Source organism: Mus musculus, chromosome 6 (genome assembly GCF_000001635.26).
Source record: "Mus musculus strain C57BL/6J chromosome 6, GRCm38.p6 C57BL/6J".
NCBI classification, from domain to species: Eukaryota; Metazoa; Chordata; class Mammalia; order Rodentia; family Muridae; genus Mus; species Mus musculus.
Window position 1 is genome coordinate 71,588,044 of NC_000072.6, and position 24,936 is coordinate 71,612,979.

At 40.7% G+C, this 24,936-nt stretch overlaps 1 protein-coding gene across 6 annotated transcripts in view; it reads right to left on the minus strand.

Annotated features, from left to right (window-relative positions):
- Positions 1 to 926: 926 nt before the first annotated feature.
- Kdm3a (lysine (K)-specific demethylase 3A) overlaps positions 927 to 24,936 on the minus strand; it is a 44,021-nt gene continuing 20,011 nt past the window's right edge. For 3 of the 6 annotated variants that reach the window (NM_001362200.1, NM_001038695.3, NM_173001.3), the window contains 17 exons: positions 23,462 to 23,973; positions 19,359 to 19,563; positions 15,891 to 16,105; positions 12,680 to 12,832; positions 12,449 to 12,544; positions 11,971 to 12,098; positions 11,274 to 11,469; positions 9,174 to 9,346; positions 8,613 to 8,849; positions 7,439 to 7,610; positions 6,480 to 6,573; positions 5,832 to 5,962; positions 4,030 to 4,149; positions 3,812 to 3,951; positions 2,615 to 2,791; positions 2,395 to 2,529; positions 927 to 1,672 (listed from right to left, as the gene is read on the minus strand). In NM_001362200.1, coding sequence (NP_001349129.1) covers positions 1,592 to 1,672; positions 2,395 to 2,529; positions 2,615 to 2,791; positions 3,812 to 3,951; positions 4,030 to 4,149; positions 5,832 to 5,962; positions 6,480 to 6,573; positions 7,439 to 7,610; positions 8,613 to 8,849; positions 9,174 to 9,346; positions 11,274 to 11,469; positions 11,971 to 12,098; positions 12,449 to 12,544; positions 12,680 to 12,832; positions 15,891 to 16,105; positions 19,359 to 19,563; positions 23,462 to 23,973 — 2,965 coding nt within the window. In that variant the 3' untranslated portion in view covers positions 927 to 1,591. Of the gene's footprint in view, positions 1,673 to 2,394; positions 2,530 to 2,614; positions 2,792 to 3,811; positions 3,952 to 4,029; positions 4,150 to 5,831; positions 5,963 to 6,479; positions 6,574 to 7,438; positions 7,611 to 8,612; positions 8,850 to 9,173; positions 9,347 to 11,273; positions 11,470 to 11,970; positions 12,099 to 12,448; positions 12,545 to 12,679; positions 12,833 to 15,890; positions 16,106 to 19,358; positions 19,564 to 20,961; positions 21,097 to 23,461; positions 23,974 to 24,936 lie in introns of those variants that run through there. The other 3 variants (XM_030255050.1, XM_030255049.1, NM_001362201.1) reach the window with 2 other exon arrangements.

Sequence of the window (24,936 nt, forward strand, 5' to 3'; positions counted from 1 at the left end):
AAATTAGCATCCTTTTTGTTTCCTAATATTCAATGTAAAGTCCCGTCCGTCCCGTCCCCCCCCCCCCGTGATGTAATTCATAGAACTTTATTCTTGTATACTTCATTATTTTAACTGATATGGGACATGTGTGACTTTTATGTGAAATAGTCAGAGGACAACTGTATGGGGCTTTCTCTCCTCCTCTAATCCCATTAGAGGAAAAACACTTAAGTAACCAGAGCCCTCTTGCTGCCTCTCACATTGAATTTCTAACTGTAACCATCCTGCTTCATTTTAAGTTGCATGCAGATTTTTTCTAAACATGGCCATTCTGACAATTTCTTTGACACATTTCTTACATTCTTCTTTGAACACACTAGAGATTCCAGAGTAAGAACTAGATCAGTTCATAATCTAACTTCAGGTATATATGAGGATGTGAAAGTTCTTGCTGGCTCTTGCCTTTTGTCATTAAGGTAAGTTCAACTCTGGGTAACAGTTCTTGTAATTCTGTATGAGAACCTTTGACAGCAGGCTTGAAGGTGGCTTCCCTACGCTGCTGTTCTGACATAGCTGATTTCTAAGCAATAGTGTAGCTTCTAGATCCAAATCTACAAAGGAGCTTTTAAGAAATATTCACCAACTGTTTCGATAGACTTAGAAATGTATTATTACTTGGAAGGTTAACACCTACACTCTAGGCCTTGTCTGCTTAGCACTAATGAACAAATTCCTTCTGCAGCCCAGGAGAGGGACCACAAGGTAGCCTTCTTTACCAATGCTGTCCCTTCACAGAGATGAGGACTTTAGGTGCAGCTGTCCTAACCCTAGCAGTTAACAGTCACTATTTGGGTTTTGGTTAGTTCCCATTTTCAAACTGGTGATGGCTCTTAACAAAAGCAGGACAGATCAGCGCTGTATTAGTCACTAAGAAATGATTATCTAATTCAATAGTTTAGCCCTTTTATTTTCGAGAGAGTAAACAAAGAATAAAGGACAAAGAACAGCGACAAAATATTATAGGAATATTTTAATGCAAAATGCTTACCACTTAAAATTAGCAAAGCTTCATTTAAATTAAAATTCCATTAACTAAAGATGGTTAACCCCAAGAATTATACAGTAGTTATTTCTGCTATATAATGCCAGTCCTATGCAATATATATTTAGAACTGCACCATTAGCTGTCACTTCCTCCATTGCTCTTCTGGACCCTAGTGGGTGGGGGAGGGTGCTCTGAAGGACATAAAATAAAATCCAACGAAACTTCGCAGTGATCCCTAATAGTTAAAAATCCACTTGAATGAGCTGTCCAGACGAACAGCTGGGGAGTAACTGCAAGGATTGTTTCAGAGCCAGCAGGGTCTTCAGCTTGGTAGAAGATCTAGGTGAAGTCACAGTATAAGGATGCGTGGTCTGTAAATAGTTACTACATATACACACTTAGTGTCTGTAAACACTAGAAATATACATTAGAGACAGTACCCTCCCAAGTCAGGTGTACTTTAAAAAAGAAGATGAGGTAACAGGAAATCTCAAAGTCCACAGGAATCCTGCCTGAAGAGTTTGATCAGCTGCCAATAATTCATCTCCATTGTGCAGAGAAGAGTTAAGGTTTGCCCAAACTGGATTCACTGGCTTTCAGCATAGCAACTGCATCTTTCACTGCATGGTAGATAACATTTTTCACCTAAAGCAACAGAAGAAAAAAAATTACTTGTTTCATTAAAACCTAAAATCTCTCACCAAGAATAATTTCACCACATACACAAACTTCTCTTAGAACTTAAATTAATGCTCAACATGTAATTTGAGGGCCTCTGGCTCCTGGAGACCAGTATGCCATACCTACACCATCCTTCTCTGAAGAACTTACAATCAGTTTTGGCCAAGGATGAGTATACAGTGTTTTATCAGACTTGTAGTTTTCAAACCTGAAGCAATATGCATTAATTCACTGTTGATTTAGTTTAAATTGTGATGTTGCTGTATAGCTCGGGGTGGCCTTCAAACCCTCCTCAGACTCTGGATTAGTGAAGCTGGGATTGCAATGTGAGCTGCCACACACACATATTCACACCACTACTCGAAGTCTCTGAACAACAGCCCCATCTGATCCCAATGTTCAGTTCTTCCAATCCTGCTCAACCACAAGTAGCAAAAGCACTGCAGTACAAAGTCCTGTGTTCCAGAACACTGGCTGTGGCTAAGCCAGGGATAAGGACTTTCAGTGCCTAAGCAATGACCAGGGTGAGGCTTTCTCTGGCCTTGTAGCTTTATCACTCACGCGCATGGTAGGACTAGGTAGAAAGCTATCCCAACGGTGACATGGCCAGATAGGCTGACTCTCTAAGGTCACTACTGAATCATGAGCCATAGGCAGCAAATGCCTGGACCTGGTGCTATTTTTACCTGCAATTTATCTTCATGGTTGGTATGAGTCTGTGACAAGTAACGGAATTCCTGAGTAAGCCAGAAGCAGTGTTTAACATGCTCTGGAGACACAAAGTCTTCAGCCACTTTGATACAGCTGTATAAGTTATGAACCTGGAAGACATCAAGCCACGTCTGTAAGAAGTCCACAAGATCACAGCAGAAAGGCAATAAACAGGAATTAGTAACAGGTTCTGACCTGATGTGGCGCTCCTGCTGGGATAAACACCACATCCCCAAGAAACTGTACAATAGCCCAGCCTTGCACGCCGTACTCTTGATAGAGGCGCTTTCTCAGCGATCGGTCTAAATACCAGCTCTGATCGTGGATAGGGTCATGGTCTGCAGGGTTGTCTTGACCCTGCTCCTCTGATACCTACAATACAGTAAAAATAGCATGCAACTTAGCAAATGTCAAACCCAGTAAGAGTGTTTTCCCTTCCCAAAATACAAGTAGTCAATAAACATCAGGCCGTCTTCAAGTTATGCGTTCCCACTGGTAGAAATAGTGTTCAAGCTCACTAACAGAATGCAATCAAGAGAAACACAGAACCGTGCTTCCTGCTATCACTTCCTACAGTCTGTACTCTCTTGGACAATATTTAGGTCCTCCTCTTTTTAAATGTAAACAGATTCCTCATGAACCAACTTGTCTTGCATTTACTGTCTGACTTATGAAACAGTCCCAAAGATTTCTACATTCAGTGTCTGGAAAACCATACTACAAAAAAAAAGTGACATCATTAAGGGAATATGGTGACCAGAAGTCAAATAGTCTGATTTTTAGCAACTGGATATTAAAGAACCTACCTGGTGTCAGGACCACAAATGGGCTAGGAATGTTCCTATGACTCAGGTATGACTTCAGAGTATTAGTCACAAATCCCTGGTTTGTAATCAGCAGCCTCAACACTGAACAAGTTTCAGGAGAGACAGCTCTATCTTTCCAGAGCTGGGAACTTCCACATAACTTCTGCAACTACAGTGAAACTGAGTTCTCCCGGCTCCTGCTAGTCCTTTAAATGACAATCACTTAAGGTGAGTCTCTCACCAAATGAGAACAAAACCAATTGAGACTTTAGCAATTTATTCAGAACATGAGACCTTGGGGCCAAGGACTGATTCATGAACTAGTGAAATGCTCCTATTTTCAAGGCAGTATTAACAACAACAAAAGGTATAATATGATGATCAGGCAAACTCAAGGCAGCAAAAATCTCCAAGTGCATTAAAACTGAAAATAAACACAGAAGACGAGGCCGCCCCTTTTTTAGAATCCTTGTTTCTTAGCAACTACTGACAGCCCATCCAATTGATACGGATTTGCACTGTATGGGAATTTATAGTATTGCTATTCTTATGCTTCCCCCCACATGACACAAGATTAGCAACTCACCTTTTTAAGGAATTCTCTTATCTTCTCTGTGTCTTTAGCAGCATATATGTGCCAAAGGGCTCCTGGCTTCTCTTTTCCTTCAATAAATCTCTTGATTGTGAGTTCATCAGAATCTCCATCTTGGATGGTTCTAAGGACTTCTAGATAAGAGAAAAAGCAAGTGTGAACAGTGTATCCTGGCTTAGACAGTAAGCCCAGCTTCAATATTCAGATCCTACCTTCTTCTTGTTCACACTGTCCTTTGGGAATTCCCACATAAACCATGACATTGGCTGCATCAGATACATCTAAGTGAAGATTTGTGGTCCCATATTTCCGATCCTCTGGAGTGATCAATCCTTAAAAATGAATGAAAGAAAGAAAAAAACCTGAGTATACCAGGATGCTTAGAACTAAGAATACAAGAAATCAGAGTGGTAAAATGACCTGCAGGCAGGAGGGAACACTGCCCACTGCACCGAATTCTCTTCCGTGTTCATAGTGTGTCCACAGGAGGAGGCTCACCTTGCTCTGTGGCCACTCTTGACACCAGCACTCTCCCTCTTGTACTGGGTAGGAAACGAAGCACAGCAACCTCAGAAAGGGGGCTGTACTGTTTGGAGAAAGGTTTCACTTCTAGCTTGCTTGGTGGATGCTATTTGAGAGGGGCTAAAACTAAGGGATGGTAGTTTCCATTTGTGTCACCTAGGACCCTAAAACCTAGCTCTACTTTGCTTTGTTTCCAATGTGCTGAAATAACAGCCCTACAAATAGGTAAAGCCTTGGGCATTTGGTTCAAATAATGAAATTTGAGATGTGCTTTAAAATGGTAAAAGAACATATAAAGGGAAGACAATGGAATAGACAATCATAATAAAAGAGCTGACAGTGGTTTACACTGGATGGTGAGCATAAGAGCACCTGTACTAGACATAGCAGCTTTCAATGAATTTAAAAGGTATTTATCTGGTGGAAAAAAAAGTACAAAATGCAAGTACAAAAAGGAATTAACATGTCAAAACCAAGGTGAATGAAACAAGTTACATACGGCCACATGAAAGCGTATCTGAAAAGTCAGTCTACTTAAAACATAAAAGCAGACTATTAACAAAAAATACTTTAAATCTTTTTTTTTTTAGTGTTTTGGGTCTGTGTTGAGTGTATGTCACATGTGTACATATACTCGGGAGTCAGGGGTTATGAGACCCTCTAGAGCTGAAGTTATTAGCGTAAGAGCTGCTGATCAGGGTGCTGTGAACTGACCCAGGTTCTCTGGAAGAGCAGCAATACTCTTAATCACTGAACCACCTCTCCAGCCCCCAATGATGTATTGATAAAATCATAAATATAAGAGACTGGGAGTAAAGCTCCAAAGAAGAGTGCCCAAAGAGTAACTGGGACAGCAGGCTGTTGTGGCTGCACAACACTGTGAAATGGAGCGTTACAACAAAAGAAGGATAAACTGACTCTTAACACAGCCTACCCATACTGGCATGGGTTATTATGCTAAAACAACCAGACTCTAAACTCTTGAGGAAGCATCAACTCAGATAGAACCAAGATTATATACAACAACCCCCACCCCAAATCATAAGGAAAGCTTTTACAAGCACTGCCATATATTGGTGTCTAGGACACACAGCTCTACCTCTGGCTAAAATACTTAAACCAAGCCAGAAACTGATCTCAAAACCTTCTCAGATATTCATTTCTTCTATAGCATCATAACTTCTGCAAAACACACACACACACACACACACACACACACACAATAACATTAGTGGGAAACAATAGCAAAACTGACCTAGATATCCACCTAGACTGAAATGACCACACATTATGAAGTTCTATTAATTATAGGCGTAGAAAACAAAACTATAAAATTGTAACCTGCCTTAAAACTGCAATTATGAAAACACACACACATGTGACCAAGAAATAGAGAAATGTGCAAGAACGAAAGCAGTGTCCAGCCGCTTTCTATCTAATCATTTTTCCAAACATCTTGTTTTATTTCCACTATGTTTTATTTCCTTCTTACCATAAGCATTGTACATCTTGGGGCCCAGGTCTGGCCGTACAAAGTAGTTTGGCAGTCTGGAAGCCAGGTTCAGTTTGCCATCTCGCCTGGTGTACTCAGGCAGTGGAATGTTGGCCATCAGATCATCAAACCTAGAACAAGAAACCCAATAATTTGCAAAGCAAGCTTCCTTTCTACTTTAGTATACTAGGACATTTGTACCTTCTATACAAAAAAGACCAAATCTGAGACAGAGATGGCTAGCCTTGATATTTAGAACTACACAGGTATGCTCAAATGATCTGGAATGTTTCAGGTTATAGAGCTGAAAAGTATCTCATGAGAGGAACTAGACTCTGGGATGACACATTACTCTGGGTGTGTCTGATCCCAGGACTGTCTGAAAACCAGCCTGAGAGTCTTCAGGGTAGGGCACGTCCACATTAAATGTGCAGACCATTCCTACCTAGATCTAAAGTCACTATTTTCTCCATCTCATTAGAAATGTACCTATCTCCTAAAGGTGTGCATACAATATAAAAACATCAGAACCAGTAAAACCATGAAGCTGTCTTATACTTCCTTAAAAACTACTTTCCTGCTATCTGAGAAACTTGGCATTCCCCAAGTGAAGGATGGAGTTCGCTCAATCTGTATCTGAAAGCATACCTGGAAGGCATCATGTCTCTGAAGTCTTCTCCTGGCGGCCAGTCCTTAAGTTTCAACACCATTGGTTCTTTTTCTTTGTCGTTTTTCAAACGGTCTGGAGAGATTAACCAGAATAAAGGAATTGTTATTCATAATTCAGAAACAAAAAAGGATAAGTTAGTTAATATCTTAATATTGCAAATAAAGTATTTTATCTGAACCTTTTCTTGTTTTGTTTTGTTTTTCGGTTTTTTTGAGACAGGGTTTCTCTGTATAGCCCTGGCTGTCCTGGAACTCACTTTGTAGACCAGGCTGGCCTTGAACTCAGAAATCTGCCTGCCTCTCTGCCTTCCGCGTGCTGGGATTAAAGGCGTGCGCTACCACGCCTGGCTTATCTGAACCTTTTCAAAAATCAAAAAAATTCACTTGGCATACAAACACTACTTCACTATTTCTGCCAATTGCCAACTCTTATTTTTATGGCCACAAGAAATAAAGCTGTATCTTAGAGAAAGCAAAATAAAGACTGATCCTGTTTTTGAACACACAAAGCTTGTTGCTGGACTGACTTTGCCTTCCTCGTAGTTTTGTGAAAGTATCAGCAGTCACTCACTGCCCACTGCCAGTGTCACTCACTGCCATCTCCCCTCAGCAACAAAACTCTCAGGGGCTCAAACTCAATGAAATGGAAAGGACTTGTTTTGCTCTGATAGAGGTTGAGAGCACCTCCTATTCTGTACAGGGACTAAGAAGGACCATCTGTGTCCTCTTCCCTATACCCCCACCTTCTGAACTCTACAGATCCGGATTACTCAGAACTATTCTTAGAAGAAATATACCACTTCAAAAGCATAAACTTTGTACAAACAAAACAAAAAAAAAAAAAGAGTTCCTCTTGAAGTCCTGAATCTTTACGCTCCTGCTATTCTTGTGTCCACTTTACACAGCTTTAACCCCCTTGAGAAGTCTTTAATACATACTTGGAACATCTTCAAATCCATCCCAGAAGTCTCCGACTGTGGCTCCAGTGATGATTTCATTGGTCCTACAATTGACTAGGTCTACTTCCTGCTCACCAAACTCTTTTCTGAAGGACTCGGGTTTCCAGAGTTCAGTGTTTAATTTATGATGCACGCCCGACACCATCACTGGCTAAAGGAAGGAGGAGGAGATTAAGTCTGACCTCTACTAGCTCTTCCCCTCTTCAAGCAGCTGGCCCTCAGTCTCGGCTGGTGAAATGACAGCTAAGTTCTCTGAGCATCCACAGTGGCTATATCTTCATTATTCATCTGCTACACACTTTGCTCTCCGGCTTGATTATTAAGTTGCTAGAGAAGAGACCATTCTTCTGATGCCCGCTTAGGCACAGTATCAGGCTAGGAGTGTACGAACATGACATATAGGCCAACAAGTGTTACCCACAAGGCTATGAACACTGTAGATGGATCAACCACAACTGAAGAGCCAACAGTGCTACTCCTGACAGCAGGTATCACACCAATTTCAAGATGACACTACATGGCTGTGACCCATGCAGAACTACTACCTTCAGAGCATGGGTTTTTTTTCCTTTGTATTTTTCTTTTACATTTGTTTTTATTTATGTGTATACCCGTGTGCCTCTGTGCATGTCTTGTCATCCGTGTTCAGGTGTACTTGGAAGCTAGAAGATGGCGTTAGATATACTAAACATGGAGATGTAATAGGCAGTGGCAATACAAACATGGATTCTGGGAACCAACTCAGGTCCTCTGCAAGAGCAGCAGGCGTTCTTAACCACTGAGTTATCTTACCAGCCCCTGGCACGGGTTTTAATCCTTAAAAGTGGGATATGTGGTTTGTTTTTAAATTGCATTTTGTCAAATCCCTCAAATCCCAACAGTGTCTTAGTCACTTTCACTTCTTCAGTTGAGGTTGACCACACAAGATCACTCAGGCCTGTCTCGCTCATCAAACACCAACTAATAGCTGGCTGAAAGCACTCAAATTCTGAGTGGGAAGAAGTATAGTTGACTCAGTTTATACAAAGTAACACACAGCCAGACAGTGCTAATACATCTACCCAAAACAAACAATACCAACCCAGGAGGAGAGTAAATAAGCAACACCAAGGAGTCCACAAAGGAGCACAGAGGGGACAGAAGCCAGCATTACCTGCCCTTGTTTCCAGCATTCCCTAAAAACATTCCAATTGCTCTTATTGTTGGGGTCTTGCAAGCACAGCAGGCGGTTGTCACACAGCCAGTAGTGAGGAGTGTCAAAGCCAAGAATGCTAGGCTTGATTGTCAGTCCTTGAGGCCTCTTGGATGAATCAGAAGAAGTCTTGTTTTGCACCAAAGAGGCAAAGATGTCATCAAGAATTTTGGGTGTGTTTTTCAATCCATTTTCTGTCTGAATTTAATAAAAAACACAAAACTTATATATGCCACTCTCTACTATTGAAAAAACCCCATCTCTGAAACTGTATGATGTGCACACATCACATCGAATTTCCACAAGAGACCAAATTAGAGAAGCCAGGTAAAGAGGCAAGTCCTCAAGCTAGATACTCTCAGGTTTAAGAAAGTGAAAACCAGGAAAAATGTTTGTAGCTAGAAGATGACAGTGTCCCAACCCATTCCTATGAGCCCATGGAGCACCCACAATGACACATGATTCATGTCATTTTCTCTACTCAGCTTCATAAGGGGTACAAGTAATAAAATGAGCACATACCTTTGCTGTGGATGAATTCAAAAGATTTCTAAGGAAACCTGAATTATTGTTGCTCACAGGTGTCAAGATGGTGCTGTTAAAAGTATGGAGGACTGTGCTGGGCTTGTTCAGAGGGGGCAAGGGTGGAAGGCATTTGATTTCATTCTTTAAAATTGGCATAGTCAGCTGTTTTTCTAAAACAAAATGAAAACATTCAGATATGCATTTAAGGCAAATTACTTACTAGTTTCTATTAGCAGAATAACTTAGGGTGTAGCTTTCTTCTTGTAAAACCAACCAACCAACCAACCAACCAACCAACCACCCACCAACCAAAACCAACCCTAGAAGAATAAAAACTAGTGGTGTGCGTTAGGTCAGAGTTCCTAGTTGATGTTCTACAACAGTATCGAATACCCAGGTGAAACCAGGAAACAGTGTGGTATTTTCTATTCCTATTTTATGGATGTGGGTATCTTGCCTGTATGTATGTCTGGTGCCCGTGAAGGCTAGAAGAAGGTATTGGATCCCTAAACTGAAATTCCAGATTTGTGAGCTGCCACATGAATGCTAGGAATTGAACCTAGGTCCTATGAAAAGGCAGCAAGCAATCTGAAACCCTGAGCCATCTCTCCAGCACTGCAAATAGTACTTTAAAAAATTATTTATTATTGTGTCAGTACTCCTAGTAGAGTGCTTAGAAGGAAAAGAACCTTTATCTTACTCCCAATACAGAGTGAATCACTTAAAACAGTTTCAAAACAAGTCATGCCAAGTGTAGTGGTGTTCTCATGTGTCCCAGCTACTCAGGAGGATGATACAGGATCAACTAAGCTCAGACTAAACCGCACAGTAACTCAACCCCAAATAGAATGTCTGCTCTGAGTGCTTTTGCAGGAGGAGAAACCCTTAACGGTGTCCCCTTCTAGTCTTAATTTTAGAGTCTGATGTATAAAAATACCCAGAGTTAAACCTCAAAGGTTCTCCATCTCATCACAGTACTTTCCTCTCTAACTTTTACATATTCAGTTATATGTACATATGTACATAGGATGGTCATTCTTACAAATCCTTTATGGATTCAAATCTCATTAAGGCTTTTTTTTTTTTTTTAAAAAGACAAGGTTTCTCTGTGTAGTCCTACCTATCCTGGAACTCACTCTGTACTCTCAAGTGCTGGGATTCAAGGCATGCACCACCATCATGAGGCTGGTTCAGAACAATTTTAAGATGTCTGCACAAAACAACTGACTTTCAATTTTTCTCTTTCTAGAAAGCAAAATGACCTAAATTCTTGTCTAACTTTATCTGATCCCAAAGTCCAGCTGTTGTAGAAGAATGCAAGAGAAGACAGTACACTGAGACTAGACAAGACAGGACAGCAGCAAGTAAACAAACATTTGAAACATGTCCAACAACTCAGGTCCAGGGACACAGAACACAGAAGGAAGAGGGAGCACAAAAAAAAAAAAAAAAAACCCCTAAGAACCAGAAAACACGGAGAAGGCCTACGAAATGTCATCTACCTATCACTCGGCATGTACACATTTTCTAGCCTTTTCTCCTACTGGAACTGGGCACACACATCAGGCCACACAAACAATTAGCTATGGGTGGTGTGTGTGTGTGTGTGTGTGTGTGTGTGTGTGTGTGTGTGTGTGTGTGTGTGTGTGTGTGTGTGTGGTAGTTCACAGGGCTCTGCTACTTGGTGAACTAAAATTCTAGAGCAACCACTGGAGAGCTCGCCAGGTTCTAACAGCTGGTTTCAAACCAATGATTATATATACAGTCCTAGTTAGACTCTATAGGACACAAAACAGAAAGTCACTGAAAGAAATGAGTAGGGAAGAGGCAGGACTGCCAGGGAGGGAGATAAACAAGGGGAAAGGAACCAGAATGTGCTATTTTTGTATACGCTGTCAGTAGTACTAGTAAGAATTCTCATCACCACCTCTCGCCAAACATGATTTCAACTTCACCTAAGTTGTATGAGGAGGTGACAGTCCCTTCTCAGGGGTTTGTACCTGAATGACAGCAGGAACACTTCCTGTGTCACAGCAAGCTCACCAAGAAGTCTACAGTGAATGTGCTCCAGTCCTCAGGAGGGAGGGGGACACTCACCCTTATTCTCCTTGTTGACATTCCCACTGGTAAGGTCAGCTAGCCAGTTTAAAGGTGAAGTGCTGGTGGGACAGGTGGGCTTCACGCTGCTGGCTGGCTTGGAGGCTGCTTCCCCGCACACAGCCACTGGCTCCAAAACAGGGGAACTTTGCTGGACCATGGTCCCAAGAGTTGGTTTTTCTCCAGACAAGGATGTCTGTAAATGTAAAAGGAGAATTAGGTATAAGCTGAAGACTGACGTTTTCTTTCTTCCCTGAAAGCCTGCCAGTAAAATACATAGCTCACACAAATAGTAACCTCTGGTGTAACACAGAACAAGGATAAGACAGAGATTTTAACTTTTAGCTTATGAGTATTACTAATGAAAACAAAAGACATAGTAATGAACGTACTTTGGTATTTGCCCTCACATATCAGCCAGGAATACACATATTCCTACAGCCCCAAACACCAAGTGGCTTTAAAGTGATTGACTGATTGATCTGTGTCTACTTTCAAACATACTAAGAAGTCACAAATAAAGCACACAAAGTGGCACGACGAGGGAGAGGGAGATGAACTGCAGCACACATCAATGAAGCCTCTCCCAGACTGACCGCTGTCTGTATTCCTTTCCAACACAGCAACAGAAGCCCTTGGGTTTGCTGAGAAACAGATGAAATCATAAGGACAGTCAACTAAGCACTAGCAGCAATACCTGTTTCAGGTCTTCCTTTAAGGCTGGCTTTGAGAAGAGCTTGAACTGCCTGTTGGAGCAGGGACAATTGGCCTTTATGCCCCATTTTGCTCTGACAGAATGCACAATGTCTCCAACATCGTAGAGGGCTAAAACAGAGGACAGAGGCAAATGCTAAAGACAGCTACCATGTACAGTCTCAACACAGAAGACGTTCCCACAGGGATGTTTTTCTCAGCAGCAAGATGGTCTGCTCCATCCTTCCTTTTTATCCCTCCTTCCTGAAATGGGCACTTCCTTTCTTTCTACTATGCAGTCCCTGAGAGCTTTAAAAGCGCGGCGATATTATTTAACATGTTTCTTGAGTACGTTTAGGACAATACTAAAAGTAATCAGGCAATTAGACTACACAAAGTAAAAGCAAGCTAAAGCCCCTTAAGTTACCCAAGACACGTGGCTGGAGGTGAGGGGGTGGTGATCCCTGCCTCATAGGAAATACCTTTGCCAGGAATAATCTGTGTGGGCATCAGGTTCTCAGGCTCATGTATCTGACTCTTCACACACCTTATCCAAGAGAAAGTCTTGTAGGCAGCACCTGTAAATAATGGATTTGTGGTAACTGTTTTCCATGAACCTTAAAACCCCAGTGCTTCAGAAACCATCAACCACAAACCGACAAACAACTTAAGTCCAGTGTACCGGGGTGGAGGATATTCAAGTTCTCACTCACCCTGTTGGCAGTTCTTCCTCTTCATCCGGTAGCAATCTACACATACTCCAAACCCACACCGAGGGCACACCCAGTGCAGGTTGAAAATGGTTGTGTCACACACATCACACATTTCTCTAACTCCTTTGACAGCTCGTTTCCAAGCAACCTGTCCTGCAAAAATCAATAAGCCATTTAGGCCTGAGGTACAGAGGGTTTCTGAAACCAAACATAGGTGGGAGTATGAGACTTCCCGTGCTTAGAGTTCCCACTTAGTCTGTCCACTTTACCCATGAAGCTCTGCTGTCCCTCAGCATGCCTGTCCAAGTGTGTAAGCAGCACCAAGCACTCATACTCTGTTCTTCCTCCTGGAGGAAGTGACTGCCTAAGCAGCAGGTACAGAGGTGGAACTCAGCCACAGGTATCCTCACCACAGTTCCAACCTCACCAATTCTTTTAGAATCTCAAGGCTGCACGGGCTACACTTTCTCCAAGGGATACAATGTATTATTCAAACTGCAAACCAATCATCAGCATTTTCACAGATGCTCTAAATTCACAAAGACTAAAAGGTCCTGAAGGGAACACTGAATTAAGTTACTGTAGGGTATAAAGTACCAAGGTCATGTCCTTCACTTATCAGAAACCTTATTATGCCATGCCCACAACTGACATTTGCTGATACACAGGACTGATCCACACTAACTCAAATATCCAGCAAAATGAGAAACAACCTAGGAATCTACAAAGCCACATTTTCCATTCCAGGAGGCAAGACCACACTGACTGGAGGAAGGGGTTTCATGACTACACATACCAATTGGAAGCCCCTCCCCTAAAAAGGAAGGAGTGTAATAAGATGACCCATATCAAGTATCAGAAAGCTTTCTGGAGTAGGAACAAGGGAACACTGGTGTGAATGGCAGGAGGTCAAGTCGGTGTCCACTGGTTCAACACTGTTGCATTCTTGTTCCACAGAGACTTTTTTTTTCATAACCATGTCTGTGGTGAATTAATTCTTTACCCCGAATACATCCCAAATGACATTTCACTTTACACTGACTCATTCCAACAAAGAACTACTACTATACTATAATGAAATGGGCCAGGCACAATATCAAGAACTTGGGGCATTTGATGAGGTTTTATGAACTTTGTCCTATTTGTTTGTATTAGAGTGTTTTGTTAGGAAATATTTAGACTTCCTAGCCACTACTTACTAGAGAATAAGGCCTGTGGTGAACACCTGCTCTTACTGCCTTCTTGGTAGGATGATCTCTTTCATTATCATCCATGGTATTTCATTTCCTTCTCTAATGCAACCAGCTTCTTATGTAACAGAACAGGATGATCATAAAACCAAGAAAGAAAAATCTACCACCAAGAGAAAATTCCTTAATTATACTCTTAAAAGACAACTACCTGTACTTTTTTTTCTGTATGGGAAAACAAAAAGCAACAATAACAAAAAAAGGGAAAAACTCCAGTATCACTTCCTTAAAACCTAAAGCAGGTCTGATTTATCAGGAAGAAAACAACTAACACATTTCAAAGAAGTGCCTATGCACTGCAGTCAAATGCAGCCTGGCACAAAGCAGTAAGTGTAATCAAGTTTCTTTACACGCGCCACCTTTACCCAGATCTATGTCAGAAGAAACCCATCAGCGTAATGGGAAACTTGTGTCACTTATTCTATCCAGAGCAAAGAGGGAAGTTGAAACACACCTCTGACTTCTGAACACATGAAGAGAAGCATAATTCTAAAGCTGCCCCCTACCCCCTTCACAATAACTCCAGCAGCTCCTGGAGTTTCTGATCCCCGGGAACATGTCTGGATTCCATTGTTGAAATCTAAGAAGTAGGTCAGGAGAGATGGTTTGTCCTCATCTGTTAAGAGTACTTTCTGCTCTTGTAAAGAACTGATCACTCCCTCACATCCTCTTCTTTAGTTCCTCTCACTTCACAAGGAATCCCACTGTGGCTTTCATGTCACTTTTTTTCACTTAAGGTCTGCATTTAAGAGAAAACCTGATTTTTTTTTCCTTGATGTTTGCAATTTTATAGAGAAACATATATTTCTATTGTGCTGTTTAAAGAGATTCATTTTATTCAAATTCATTTGTCTAGAGTGAAGCAACTTTGTTTTCTGTTTTGTTGAGACATGAATGAATGCTGTGCTGAGTATAAATGAAGGTTACATAGTACAATTTCAGTTCCTAGCACTTAGTGCATATAGGTTTAGCCCAATACCCACATGGAGGCTTACAGCCATCTAACATCACAGTTCCAGGAGTTATTCTAGCCTCTGTGAGCACGAGGGACATATGTAGTGCATTTCCATACATGTCGGCAAAACCATTCATACACAAAATAAAAATATATAAATCTTCTTAAAAGTCTTGAGAAAGAAATGACAGGATCCACATTTATCGAAAGTATTTTGTGCCAGAGCTAGCTTCAATTGTTTATTGCAACCAAAATTCTTCAAGAATAGTGTAGACACTGCCATTCAAACATACTTGGCTATTCAAAATCCAAAATGACAGACATAAGAGTCCCATGGTACTTTTAGCTAGGCATCTCATTTCTCCAGAGCATGTACAAAGAAAAAAAGGTGTTATCCTTCCAGACACTATCTTGTGTGACGCAAAGGCAGTCCATCTCTGATATGTCACAAACTGACCCTGGTAGCTTACTAGGCTTCCTGATAGTGAAGGAGTGCCCCTAAAGAGGAAAGAGCAGAGTCTCAAACTAAGGTAGCAGCTGCAGCTATCCTTTCAAACCAGGATGTGGGAAGAATTGACTCCATCTGAGCTGGTTCCATTCAAATGCCTGGAACCTAGCCTGACATTGTGGGACTCAGGAGGCTTAGGGTATGCCTAGCTGGTCTTACCGTCTTTACTATGTACCACGAATTAAGAATCTTTTGTTGTAATCAACCCGAGGTCTGATCCCAGCTTCTGGTGAGCCTATATATCTGGTTAAGGCTGTGCAAATGCAACTAACAACTCACATTGACCCTTCAAACCAAAAGGTGATGCTACACCTTAGACCTCTTCCACAACAAACTCTAGACAGAACATCTCAGGGGAAACCTACTATAAAAAGAAAACTGCAATGTCACGATAGTATCACCATGTTGGTGAAAATAAAATCCATGCAACTTAGGTGTCAGAAAGAAACAGAGGTCAAGTAGGACTCACACATCCTGCCCCCTAAGAGATGCTCTTACTGTGTGGCTCAATAGTCGACATAGCTTCCTTCTCAGAAATCACCATTTGACAGAAGTGGTCTCCAATATTGGCCAGGATATATTTTGCTGTGTCCAAATCAGTCCCCACAACATTTTTGGTCAAAGGCAGCCACAAGCCAATCGCTTCACTGTCATACTTGTTTGGTGTTAAGAAGCCTTCTACCCGCAACACACCATGCTTGTTGAATTGTAATCTGGAAGTGGGAAAACAACAAGATTGATTAATAACTTCTAATTACCACATAAATATTATTTCAGGCAATAAATCCTGTCCTGTTTTTCTGTACTCTCCATGGCTAATGGCAGACAATGACTTGCTAGTCACTTGGAAGGATTTAAAAAAACCTAAGTAAAACAAACAATAATCACTGTTTTTCTCTTAAAAGGCAGGCTAGATAGGGTATATGAGAGAGATGTGTATTTTGTACTTGACCCAAGTTTATCATGTAACCTTCATAGACAATCTCTCCTAGAACTGGATCTTGACAGCAAAGACAGTAACAAGTAAAAATAAGTAAACCAACAACAGCAGAAAGAGAGACATCTTATTAGAAGCACTGCAGCTAGGACCTCACAGATTTGAAGGTGTCTGCTGTCCACACATACCCTCGAGGCTCATTAGAGCGTGAGTTCCTAAGTCTTTCCAAAGGCAATGTTAAGATGAAACTCAGCCCTGACAGCTACATGACCCTGCTCTTTCTCTTTGAGTCTTCCCTGACTACCTAAAGCAGTTTCCCAAGGAATGTAGTGTATTTTCAAGTGAGTGGTACATCTTGGAAAAGGCACCCAGAAGAGTCAAATAAGTCTTACAGAATAAGTGGTCAAAAAAAAAAAAAGGATGAAACTCAGAACCTAAAAACAGATAGGCAGGCTGAATATTCTCAAAACGCACTCTTAACATGTGGAAGGTTTGAGACGGCGCTATAGATTAGTTTTGAATATTTTTTTAAAAGATTTATTTATTATTATATGTAAGTACACTGTTGCTGTCTTCAGACACACCAGAAGGCATCAGATCTCGTTACGGATGGTTGTGAGCCACCATGTGGTTGCTGGGAATTGAACTCGGGACCTTCGGAAGAGCAGTCAGTGCTCTTAACCATTGAGCCATCTCTCCAGCCCAGTTTTGAATATTTTTAAAACCTAACATTTTACTTGAAGCTGGAAGCATTAAGTTGATATAAAACACAGAAGTGTGATCTAAATGGCCTGTTCATTTAATCTAGCTCAGCAATAATTTTCAACTTGCATCTAAAACTATATTTTAAATTAGATTAATAGACAAAGACAATGAGAAGAAGACAAGAGCACCCCTTGCTTATAAGAACTTGCTGAACATGAAATCCCTTGCTATCTAAGAAACTGTACTATGGGGGCTGGTGAGATGGCTCAGTGGGTAAGAGCACCCGACTGCTCTTCCACAGGTCAGGAGTTCAAATCCCAGCAACCACATGGTGGCTCACAACCATCCGATCACGAGATCTGACTCCCTCTTCTGGAGTGTCTGAAAACAGCTACAGTGTACTTACATATAATAAATAAATAAATAAATAAATCTTTAAAAAAAAAAAAACTGTACTATGTAAGCTTTGCTTATATGCAGAACATCGTGTCTCAAAACAGAAAGCAAAGTTGCTTCACTTTAGACAAAGGATTGGAATAAAATGAATCTTTATTTTTTAAACAACACAATAAAAACATGCAAGTTTCTCTATAAAATTGCAAACATTAAAAAAAAAAAAAAAAAAAAAAAAGGCCAGCCAAAAAGGGATTCTTTGTGAAGTGGGAGGGACTAAATAAAGGGAAATGAGGGAGGGATCAGGAGAAAAGCATAGCATTTTCACACAAGTATGATAAGGACATCATAAATTCATGTGCTTGTACAGTGGGAATATACACTAATGGGAAAAGTAAGATAATATGACTGGTAGAGTAAGAGACAGCAATCAGAAGTGAAGGTGAAGAGGACTTTAAAACTTAAATTATAAACAGCTGTCAAGCTATTAGATACTGATATATTATCTATACTCCTAGGGCAATTAATTTTTCTGACACTTCTGTTATAAAACTGTCATTCTAGTGAAGCTGTATAAATTATTTTTAATTGTTAACAATCTGTGCGAGGAGAACATTGTTAACATACTGGTTTGGGAAAAGCAGCAATTTTATTTCTTTTTGTTTACTTTTTTTCCCATTTTTTTATTAGATATTTTCTTCATTTACGTTTCAAATGCTATCCCAAAAGTCCCTTATACCCTCCCCCTGCCCTGCTCCCCAACCCACCCACTCCCACTTCCTGGTCCTGGCACTCCCCTGTACTGGGACTTATGATCTTCGCAAGACCAAGGGCCTCTCTTCCCATTGATGGCCGACTAGGCCATCTTCTGCTACATATTCTTTTTGTCTATTTTTAAACATCAGTTTATTAATGATTTATTTCTTCTGGTTACTGTAGGGTTCACTGAAGCAAACAGTGACCGTGTCTACTTTATCTCACTGGAGTACTGACAAATGTACTTAATAATTGTAATTAATCTAATTTAAATAGGAGTGCAACACACAAAGAGAAAAGTCAACAAATAACATGATGTGAACAAATTTGAATGGAAGAAAATAAAAAAGAAAACAAGAAATTATACACACGCCCCTCCGTGAAGGGCAAAAGAGCACCCTTTCTGCAGGGCAGTCTGGCAGGAGAACCTTAGCATACACCTGACCCAGCAATGCTACTGCTAGACATCCCATCAGAATACAGGGTCAGAGGTGTGTGCAACAAACTGATCACCTGAGACACAGTGCTATATAATAATTCTAATGCATACGGTACAGAAATCCAAAATATTTGCAGAAGATGGATACTCCTTCTTATACTTTGGTGAAGATTCAAAACAGCTTATACAATACACCAATTAAGTGTGCCCAAACAAACTTCCTGACCAAAACATTAAAATTACCTGGGTATTTTTCTATGAAAACTATCTGAAAAGTTTGTACTTTTAATATGTTTTTTGCTATATATATAAAAAGGAGTTGGGGGTTTAGCTTAGTATATATAAAGAGGGCTGGGGATTTAGCTCAGTATATAAATACATATACAGAGGTCTGGGGATTTAAATTAGTTTGTAGAATGCTTAGGTTTAGCATGCACTAGATTCTCTTCTCAGCACCTTATTAAGTCAAGTGTGGTTTCACATGCCTGGAAATCCCAGTACTCTGGAACCAGAGATAGAAAGACTGGGAGTTTGAGGTCATCCTTGGCTATACACAGTTTGAGGCTAGCCTGGGGTGTATGAGGAAAAGCGTAAAAGAATAAGATACAGAATAAGATACAGAAAAGTCTACATTATCAAACACAAAAAATATAATTTCTATATTCTAGATGTCCTGTTGAGAAGAAAAAGTATGCAGAGACCAGACTACCTTAGTCTTTCCTAACAAATGCCTTACCTCCTGAAGTGGAAAAAGCGACAAAACACAGGAGAGTCCTTCTGCTGGTCCTTATCCTTGCGCAGGCTGTCTAGTCGACACTCCCGACACTTGGGCAGCTGTGCCACGATGTTAACACAGGAGTCATCCTGAACAAAGGCCTCTCCGCTCTGCTGCAGCTTCCTGACTTTATCTGGGTCTGTCAAAACTGACTTCCGGGCTGGGGCTAGGAAAGTAAGAAAGTGGAAATAAAATTTTCACATCTCTGAATAGAACATCAATATTTGGCTTAATTCTAGGAAAGTAAGAGTCAACATTCCCAAAGTAAAGACACTTCTATTTTTGGTTCAGCTAAAATTTCTGAAAAATAGTCCAAGAAAAGATAATCAAAGCAACAACTAGCAAAGTTCTGATCTTTGTAAACAAAGAAACAAACAACAAAAATGTGGCCAACCAAACCACCAAATTCAACAGCCAGATTTACAACTACAGGCTAGTTGAAAGCAACCTGCCAGGAGACCTCCTCTAAATCAAACTCAGTACAGTCACTGCAGGGTTCGGTTACGCCCACAGGCCTGCCTCTGCAAAAGACAGCTCTGTTGATCCATCTGCATGCTCAAAAAACTAGTTAAAATATTTTTCATAAAACAACCTTATCAAAAGCTATTCAAAATAAGAACCTAATTGTTTTCCTCCTAGTCCACAAAGTAAAAGCTATTTTATAAATGCCTTCCCGAGGGATCACCTGCCTTACCCTTGGTGCATGTGCAACCTCCTTTTATAGGATTAAGAGCACTGGTTAAAAACAAAACCCTAGCCGGGCGTGGTGGCACACGCCTTTAATCCCAGCACTTGGGAGGCAGAGGCAGGCGGATTTCTGAGTTTGAGGCCAGCCTGGTTCACAAAGTGAGTTCCAGGACAGCCAGGGCTATACAGAGAAACCCTGTCTCAAAAAACAAACAAAAAAACAAAAAAACAAAACCCTAAGTAAACTCAGGTTCTATGTTGTGTCAATGGTAATTGGCATAAGAATTATAAAAGGGAATGTTAATGTAGTTTCTAAAGGAAAAGGTAGAACTGTCACAGCAACAAAGAGAATCAGTTACTGTGGTCACCCAAATAACGCAGGAGAACATCCATACCCCAAGAGACTTCGGAAGTGTCTCACAGAAAAAGACCTTCCCTAGGGGTCCAGAAGGAGTTGGGGTATATGAGTTCTTAGACAAAAATAAACTCAAAACAAAAGCACACTATAAAGTGCTAAACAATGCTGTCAGTCCTCACTCCAATGAACATTTATATTATGAGTGAAAGAGAGCAAAAGAGGGAAAAATTGTAGTATGTAACAGTTTAACTAATATTTATACTAATTAAAACACAGGTGTCTTTAAGATTAAAAACATGATAGTTCATCGAGATAACTTTCTTAACTATATACAAAATATCTAATTACAAGCCTGATGCTACAACTACAACTAAGCTGCTAGCTCTTTAGAAATCTTCCTATCTGTGTCATTCTATGGAGTCAGTCTTTCTCTTAAGTTCCTTCAAACCTGAGAGGCCTCCTTAGCTCTTTCCTAGCAGACTGCTTCACCTTGTGCCCCGACCAATGGCTGTTTCTTACCAGGAGCTCCTTCCATGATGTTCTTCCAGTCCCCCCAAAACATAGAGGGAGAGCCAAGGCCAGAAAGATCTCAAAGGTCCAACTGTTACAAAAGAAGTCTCTAGCTCCTCCCCTACACCCTTGGCAGGCTGGACTGAGTCACCTTTATGGTGGGGTGGGGGGTGGGTGAGAGAGGGGGCTCTAAGCCAAGGCAGTAGGGGCCAAACCATTTCACCTATAAGGAGGGGCAGCTCCAGGCCATCCAGCAAATTTTTGCCTCCAGTCATAAAGACCAGAACTCTCCCTAAGTTCCCCCAAGCAATTTGCCTTAAAATAGGCAGGAAATTTCCATTCTTTAGCATTCTTTTCTATGAAGACTTTTAGAGGCACACCCAAATTGCTTCTCTCTGGGACACACCCAACTGTATCAGACTAACTAAGCTTTTTATATTTTACAATTAGGTTTTCTACATACAATAATCAAATATCCTGTAACACAAAAAAATAGAAGCAGTGATACAATTTTAATTACTCAGATACTGAAAGACACCATCTTTTTAGAGTTGGCCAGGTATCCACATATTATATATAGGTGGGTGAAATCCAAAGCTTATTTTATTTGACCTGGCTTAAAAGGACAGGTCATTACATTAAACTGTCCAAATGGAGCTTAATAAGGACAGCAATCTCTTAGGTAGAGAGAAGAGAAAAAGCGCCAAAGCACATTTCTGGGTTTTTTTTTTTTTTTTTTGTCTTTTTTGTTTTGGTTTTTAGAGACAGCCCTGGCTGTCTTGGAACTCACTCTGTAGACCAGGCTGGCTTCGAACTCAGAAATCCACCTGCCTCTGCCTCCCAAGTGCCGGGATTAAAGGCGTGCGCCACCACTGCCCGGTGCCAAAGCACATTTCTGAGGTGCCAAACTGAACACAAAGACAGGTACTTGATTGTAGGTGGCTTTTGCCTTTGCAGCCCCTAAGCAAAGCAAGGGAACAGAATCCTTTTCCAGAGTCTTTCTGTTTCCACAGGTAACTGCAGTGGGCACAACGCAGCGATCCTAGTTGGCTGCTGACCCCATTCTAGTCCAGATAAGTAAGGGGCAGCTGCACTGCAGAGATAAAGCTCAACTCCGCAGCCTACTCAGGTACCTGCCACGTGTTTACTCAACTAGGATTTTCACTGCCTCTTCACAGAAACTAAAATGACTTGCTTCAAAAACGAGCTGTGAGGACTGATGACTCAAAAAGCATAAATAGAACAGATACGTGGTTATGAATATTCACTTTCTCTTGGGAATTACATAACTCCTAAGAAACTATGTATTTTACGTAATTAACTTTATGCAAACTAACTGCTCTATCTAACCTGAACCTCAAGAATGACAAAGCTGGGTTGGAAGAATCCCTAGGCAAAGGATTTCTCTATTTTAACCAACACTAGACAAAAAAGATTCACCAGTCAACCTAACCATTCTGCCTTCTGCTGTCAGAAGCCTCTCACATTAGTGTGGGTCTGGTTGTGCTGTCATGCATCTCAGCACACCTAGAGCTCAAAGGACAACAAGGGAATCAGTCTCCCACCAACATGTGGCTTCTGGGTCATCAGGCTTGGCAGCAGACATCTTTACCCAACTGAGCCACCTCGCTGACACTGTAGTTGTTTTGCTTTTTTCTGAATGGAGTTTGTTGTTCATTTCAAGGGTTTAAATAACTTTATAAAATCCACACTGACGTTTTTAAGTAGTAACAAGTCAGGTGTCAAAGGTTACCTTCCTGTAAGAGCTCTGGACCTTCTGACGTGCTGCGGTCCTTTTGATCTTCTAATCATAGTAGCAGCACTTCTGATTACGATGCCCTTATTAGAATGGACATCTACTGACAGTATACGGTGAATAATCCTTACCCAAAATGCTTATGACTAGTGCTGGCAATTTGCTGGCTTGGGGCTTGACTACTGCATATACTTAATTGAGATGGCTTGGGATGGGACCCAAGACCAAACACAATTCACATGTTTCTTAGTGTGCCTACACGGCTAGTACAACTCTACCACTTGAAGTCAGAGTCCACTTTTCCACTTGGGGTATCTTGTTGGTGGCTCAAACAGTTTCTGAATTTAAAACAGTTATGAACTTTTGGATTAGGAAAGTTCAACTTGGAAGTAGGAACCATGGTGTACCATCTTCTCTGCACTAAGAGCACTTAGGTTGAAAACTGAGTACGCCAAGGCCTAACCTTACAAACTGCTCAGTGTTGAACACAGGGGGTAGGGATGACACAACATAACGACATATACTTGAACTACCTGTGTGAGAGCACAGGTACAAAGACAGCAACAATATGAAGACAAAGAAATCACCAAAAAAAAGATTTAACCCATTTTAAGTCAGAGTATGGAGTCCCTGCAGCATTAAAATGTTAATAAAAATGTATACCAGCCCGCAGGGGGAAATTTCTAGTCATTCTCATATTTTTATCACAGGGAAGAAACATATCATTTACCAATTGAGATGTGAAACACTTACGAGTCTGGGTTTTATTACTGCTTCTTGTACAACAGCTTTCATTATCTACTTTTACTGAAGTTTCCTTTAAATTCTGTGACTGGGAACCTAAATGTGAAGGTTCGACCTTCTTTTCTGCACAACTATTAAGGCTAGTGACACCTGCTTTCACTTCTGGCTTATCTGAAAGGTCATCGGATGTGGAAGCTGCATGTTCTAGATGCTTCTGCAGTTCAGGAGTGGTGGCAATGTCCAGTTCTGCCTTAGAGGAAGTCTTTGCAGGCAAGCACTCCTTTGGAAGGCCAGTGACTGGCTGTGGAGCAGACTCCAGTCTGCTCTCCTGATCAGTGTTTGTTTTAGGCTGGATACAGCTACCTTTGGGCTCACTCAGAATTTTCAAGTCTCCAGCTCCAACCTGAGAAGATTTTGAAGAAAGTAATCCTTCTTTGCAGACATCTGGTTTTGTTCTCGGTACTTCAGGTTTTGTGTTTAGACAGGAAGAAAGTTCTTCTGGTAAGTTCTGCTTATGACATCTGAAAAACAGTAGGAAAAGTAGCATCTAGATCTCTCTTATTTCTTATCACCCTAAAAACGGTACAGGTTGTTGGTATGGCAATCAGCCAGAAAAAAGAAAATTGTTGTGATAGAAAATTTTGGAAAGGTTTCTGTGAGCTGGGGTTGAGAAAAGTATCTTACACACTCAGAAAAATGCAATCCTACACGTTCCCTGCATGCTCAGGACCCCTGCTTCTTACTGCATAATGAACAGTGCCTTTTGCTCAAACATTATCATATGGAACCAGGACATATATACAGCAGCTAGAAAATTCAGTTATTTTTAATGTATCAAATTAAAAGTCTACACAAGGCCAATTATTTAATGTCTTCTTTTTCTACTTCAGAAAAAAAGTTTCTTATATAACAAAACCAAAAATTATTTAAATTTGAAAGAGAAAACTAGTATTCTTGCTTACCAATACTTGAAAACTCAATCTCATGGCAGGCACATATATCAACATAAAGCTTTAAGTATATATCAGAAATATTATGTATATGAGAAATAGAAATCTCCTCAAATATGAAACATAAATTTAACATTACAAACCACAGGCAGCATAAAACACTTGTTCTGCTATTAATAACAAGCCACCATGAGTGGCCAGGACCCAAAACAAATAAGACAAACTAATTACTTGCTTATACGTGGGAAGTTATTATTTCCTCTACTGCTTTAAAAATATTTTTATTTATTCTTTGAAAATTCAATATTTATACAGTGTATTATTTTTATTAGATTTATTCTTTTTTATGTTTTGTCTGAATGCATGCATGTACACCTCACCACCTGTGTGCCTGGTACCCTTGGATTCCCCTGGAACTGGAGTTATAGATGATTCTGAACCACCATGTGGGTGCTGGGAATTGAGCCCAGATCTTCTTAGTGCTCTTAGACCCTGTGCCATCTCTCTAGTCCCCTCCCACTACTTATTAGGGAA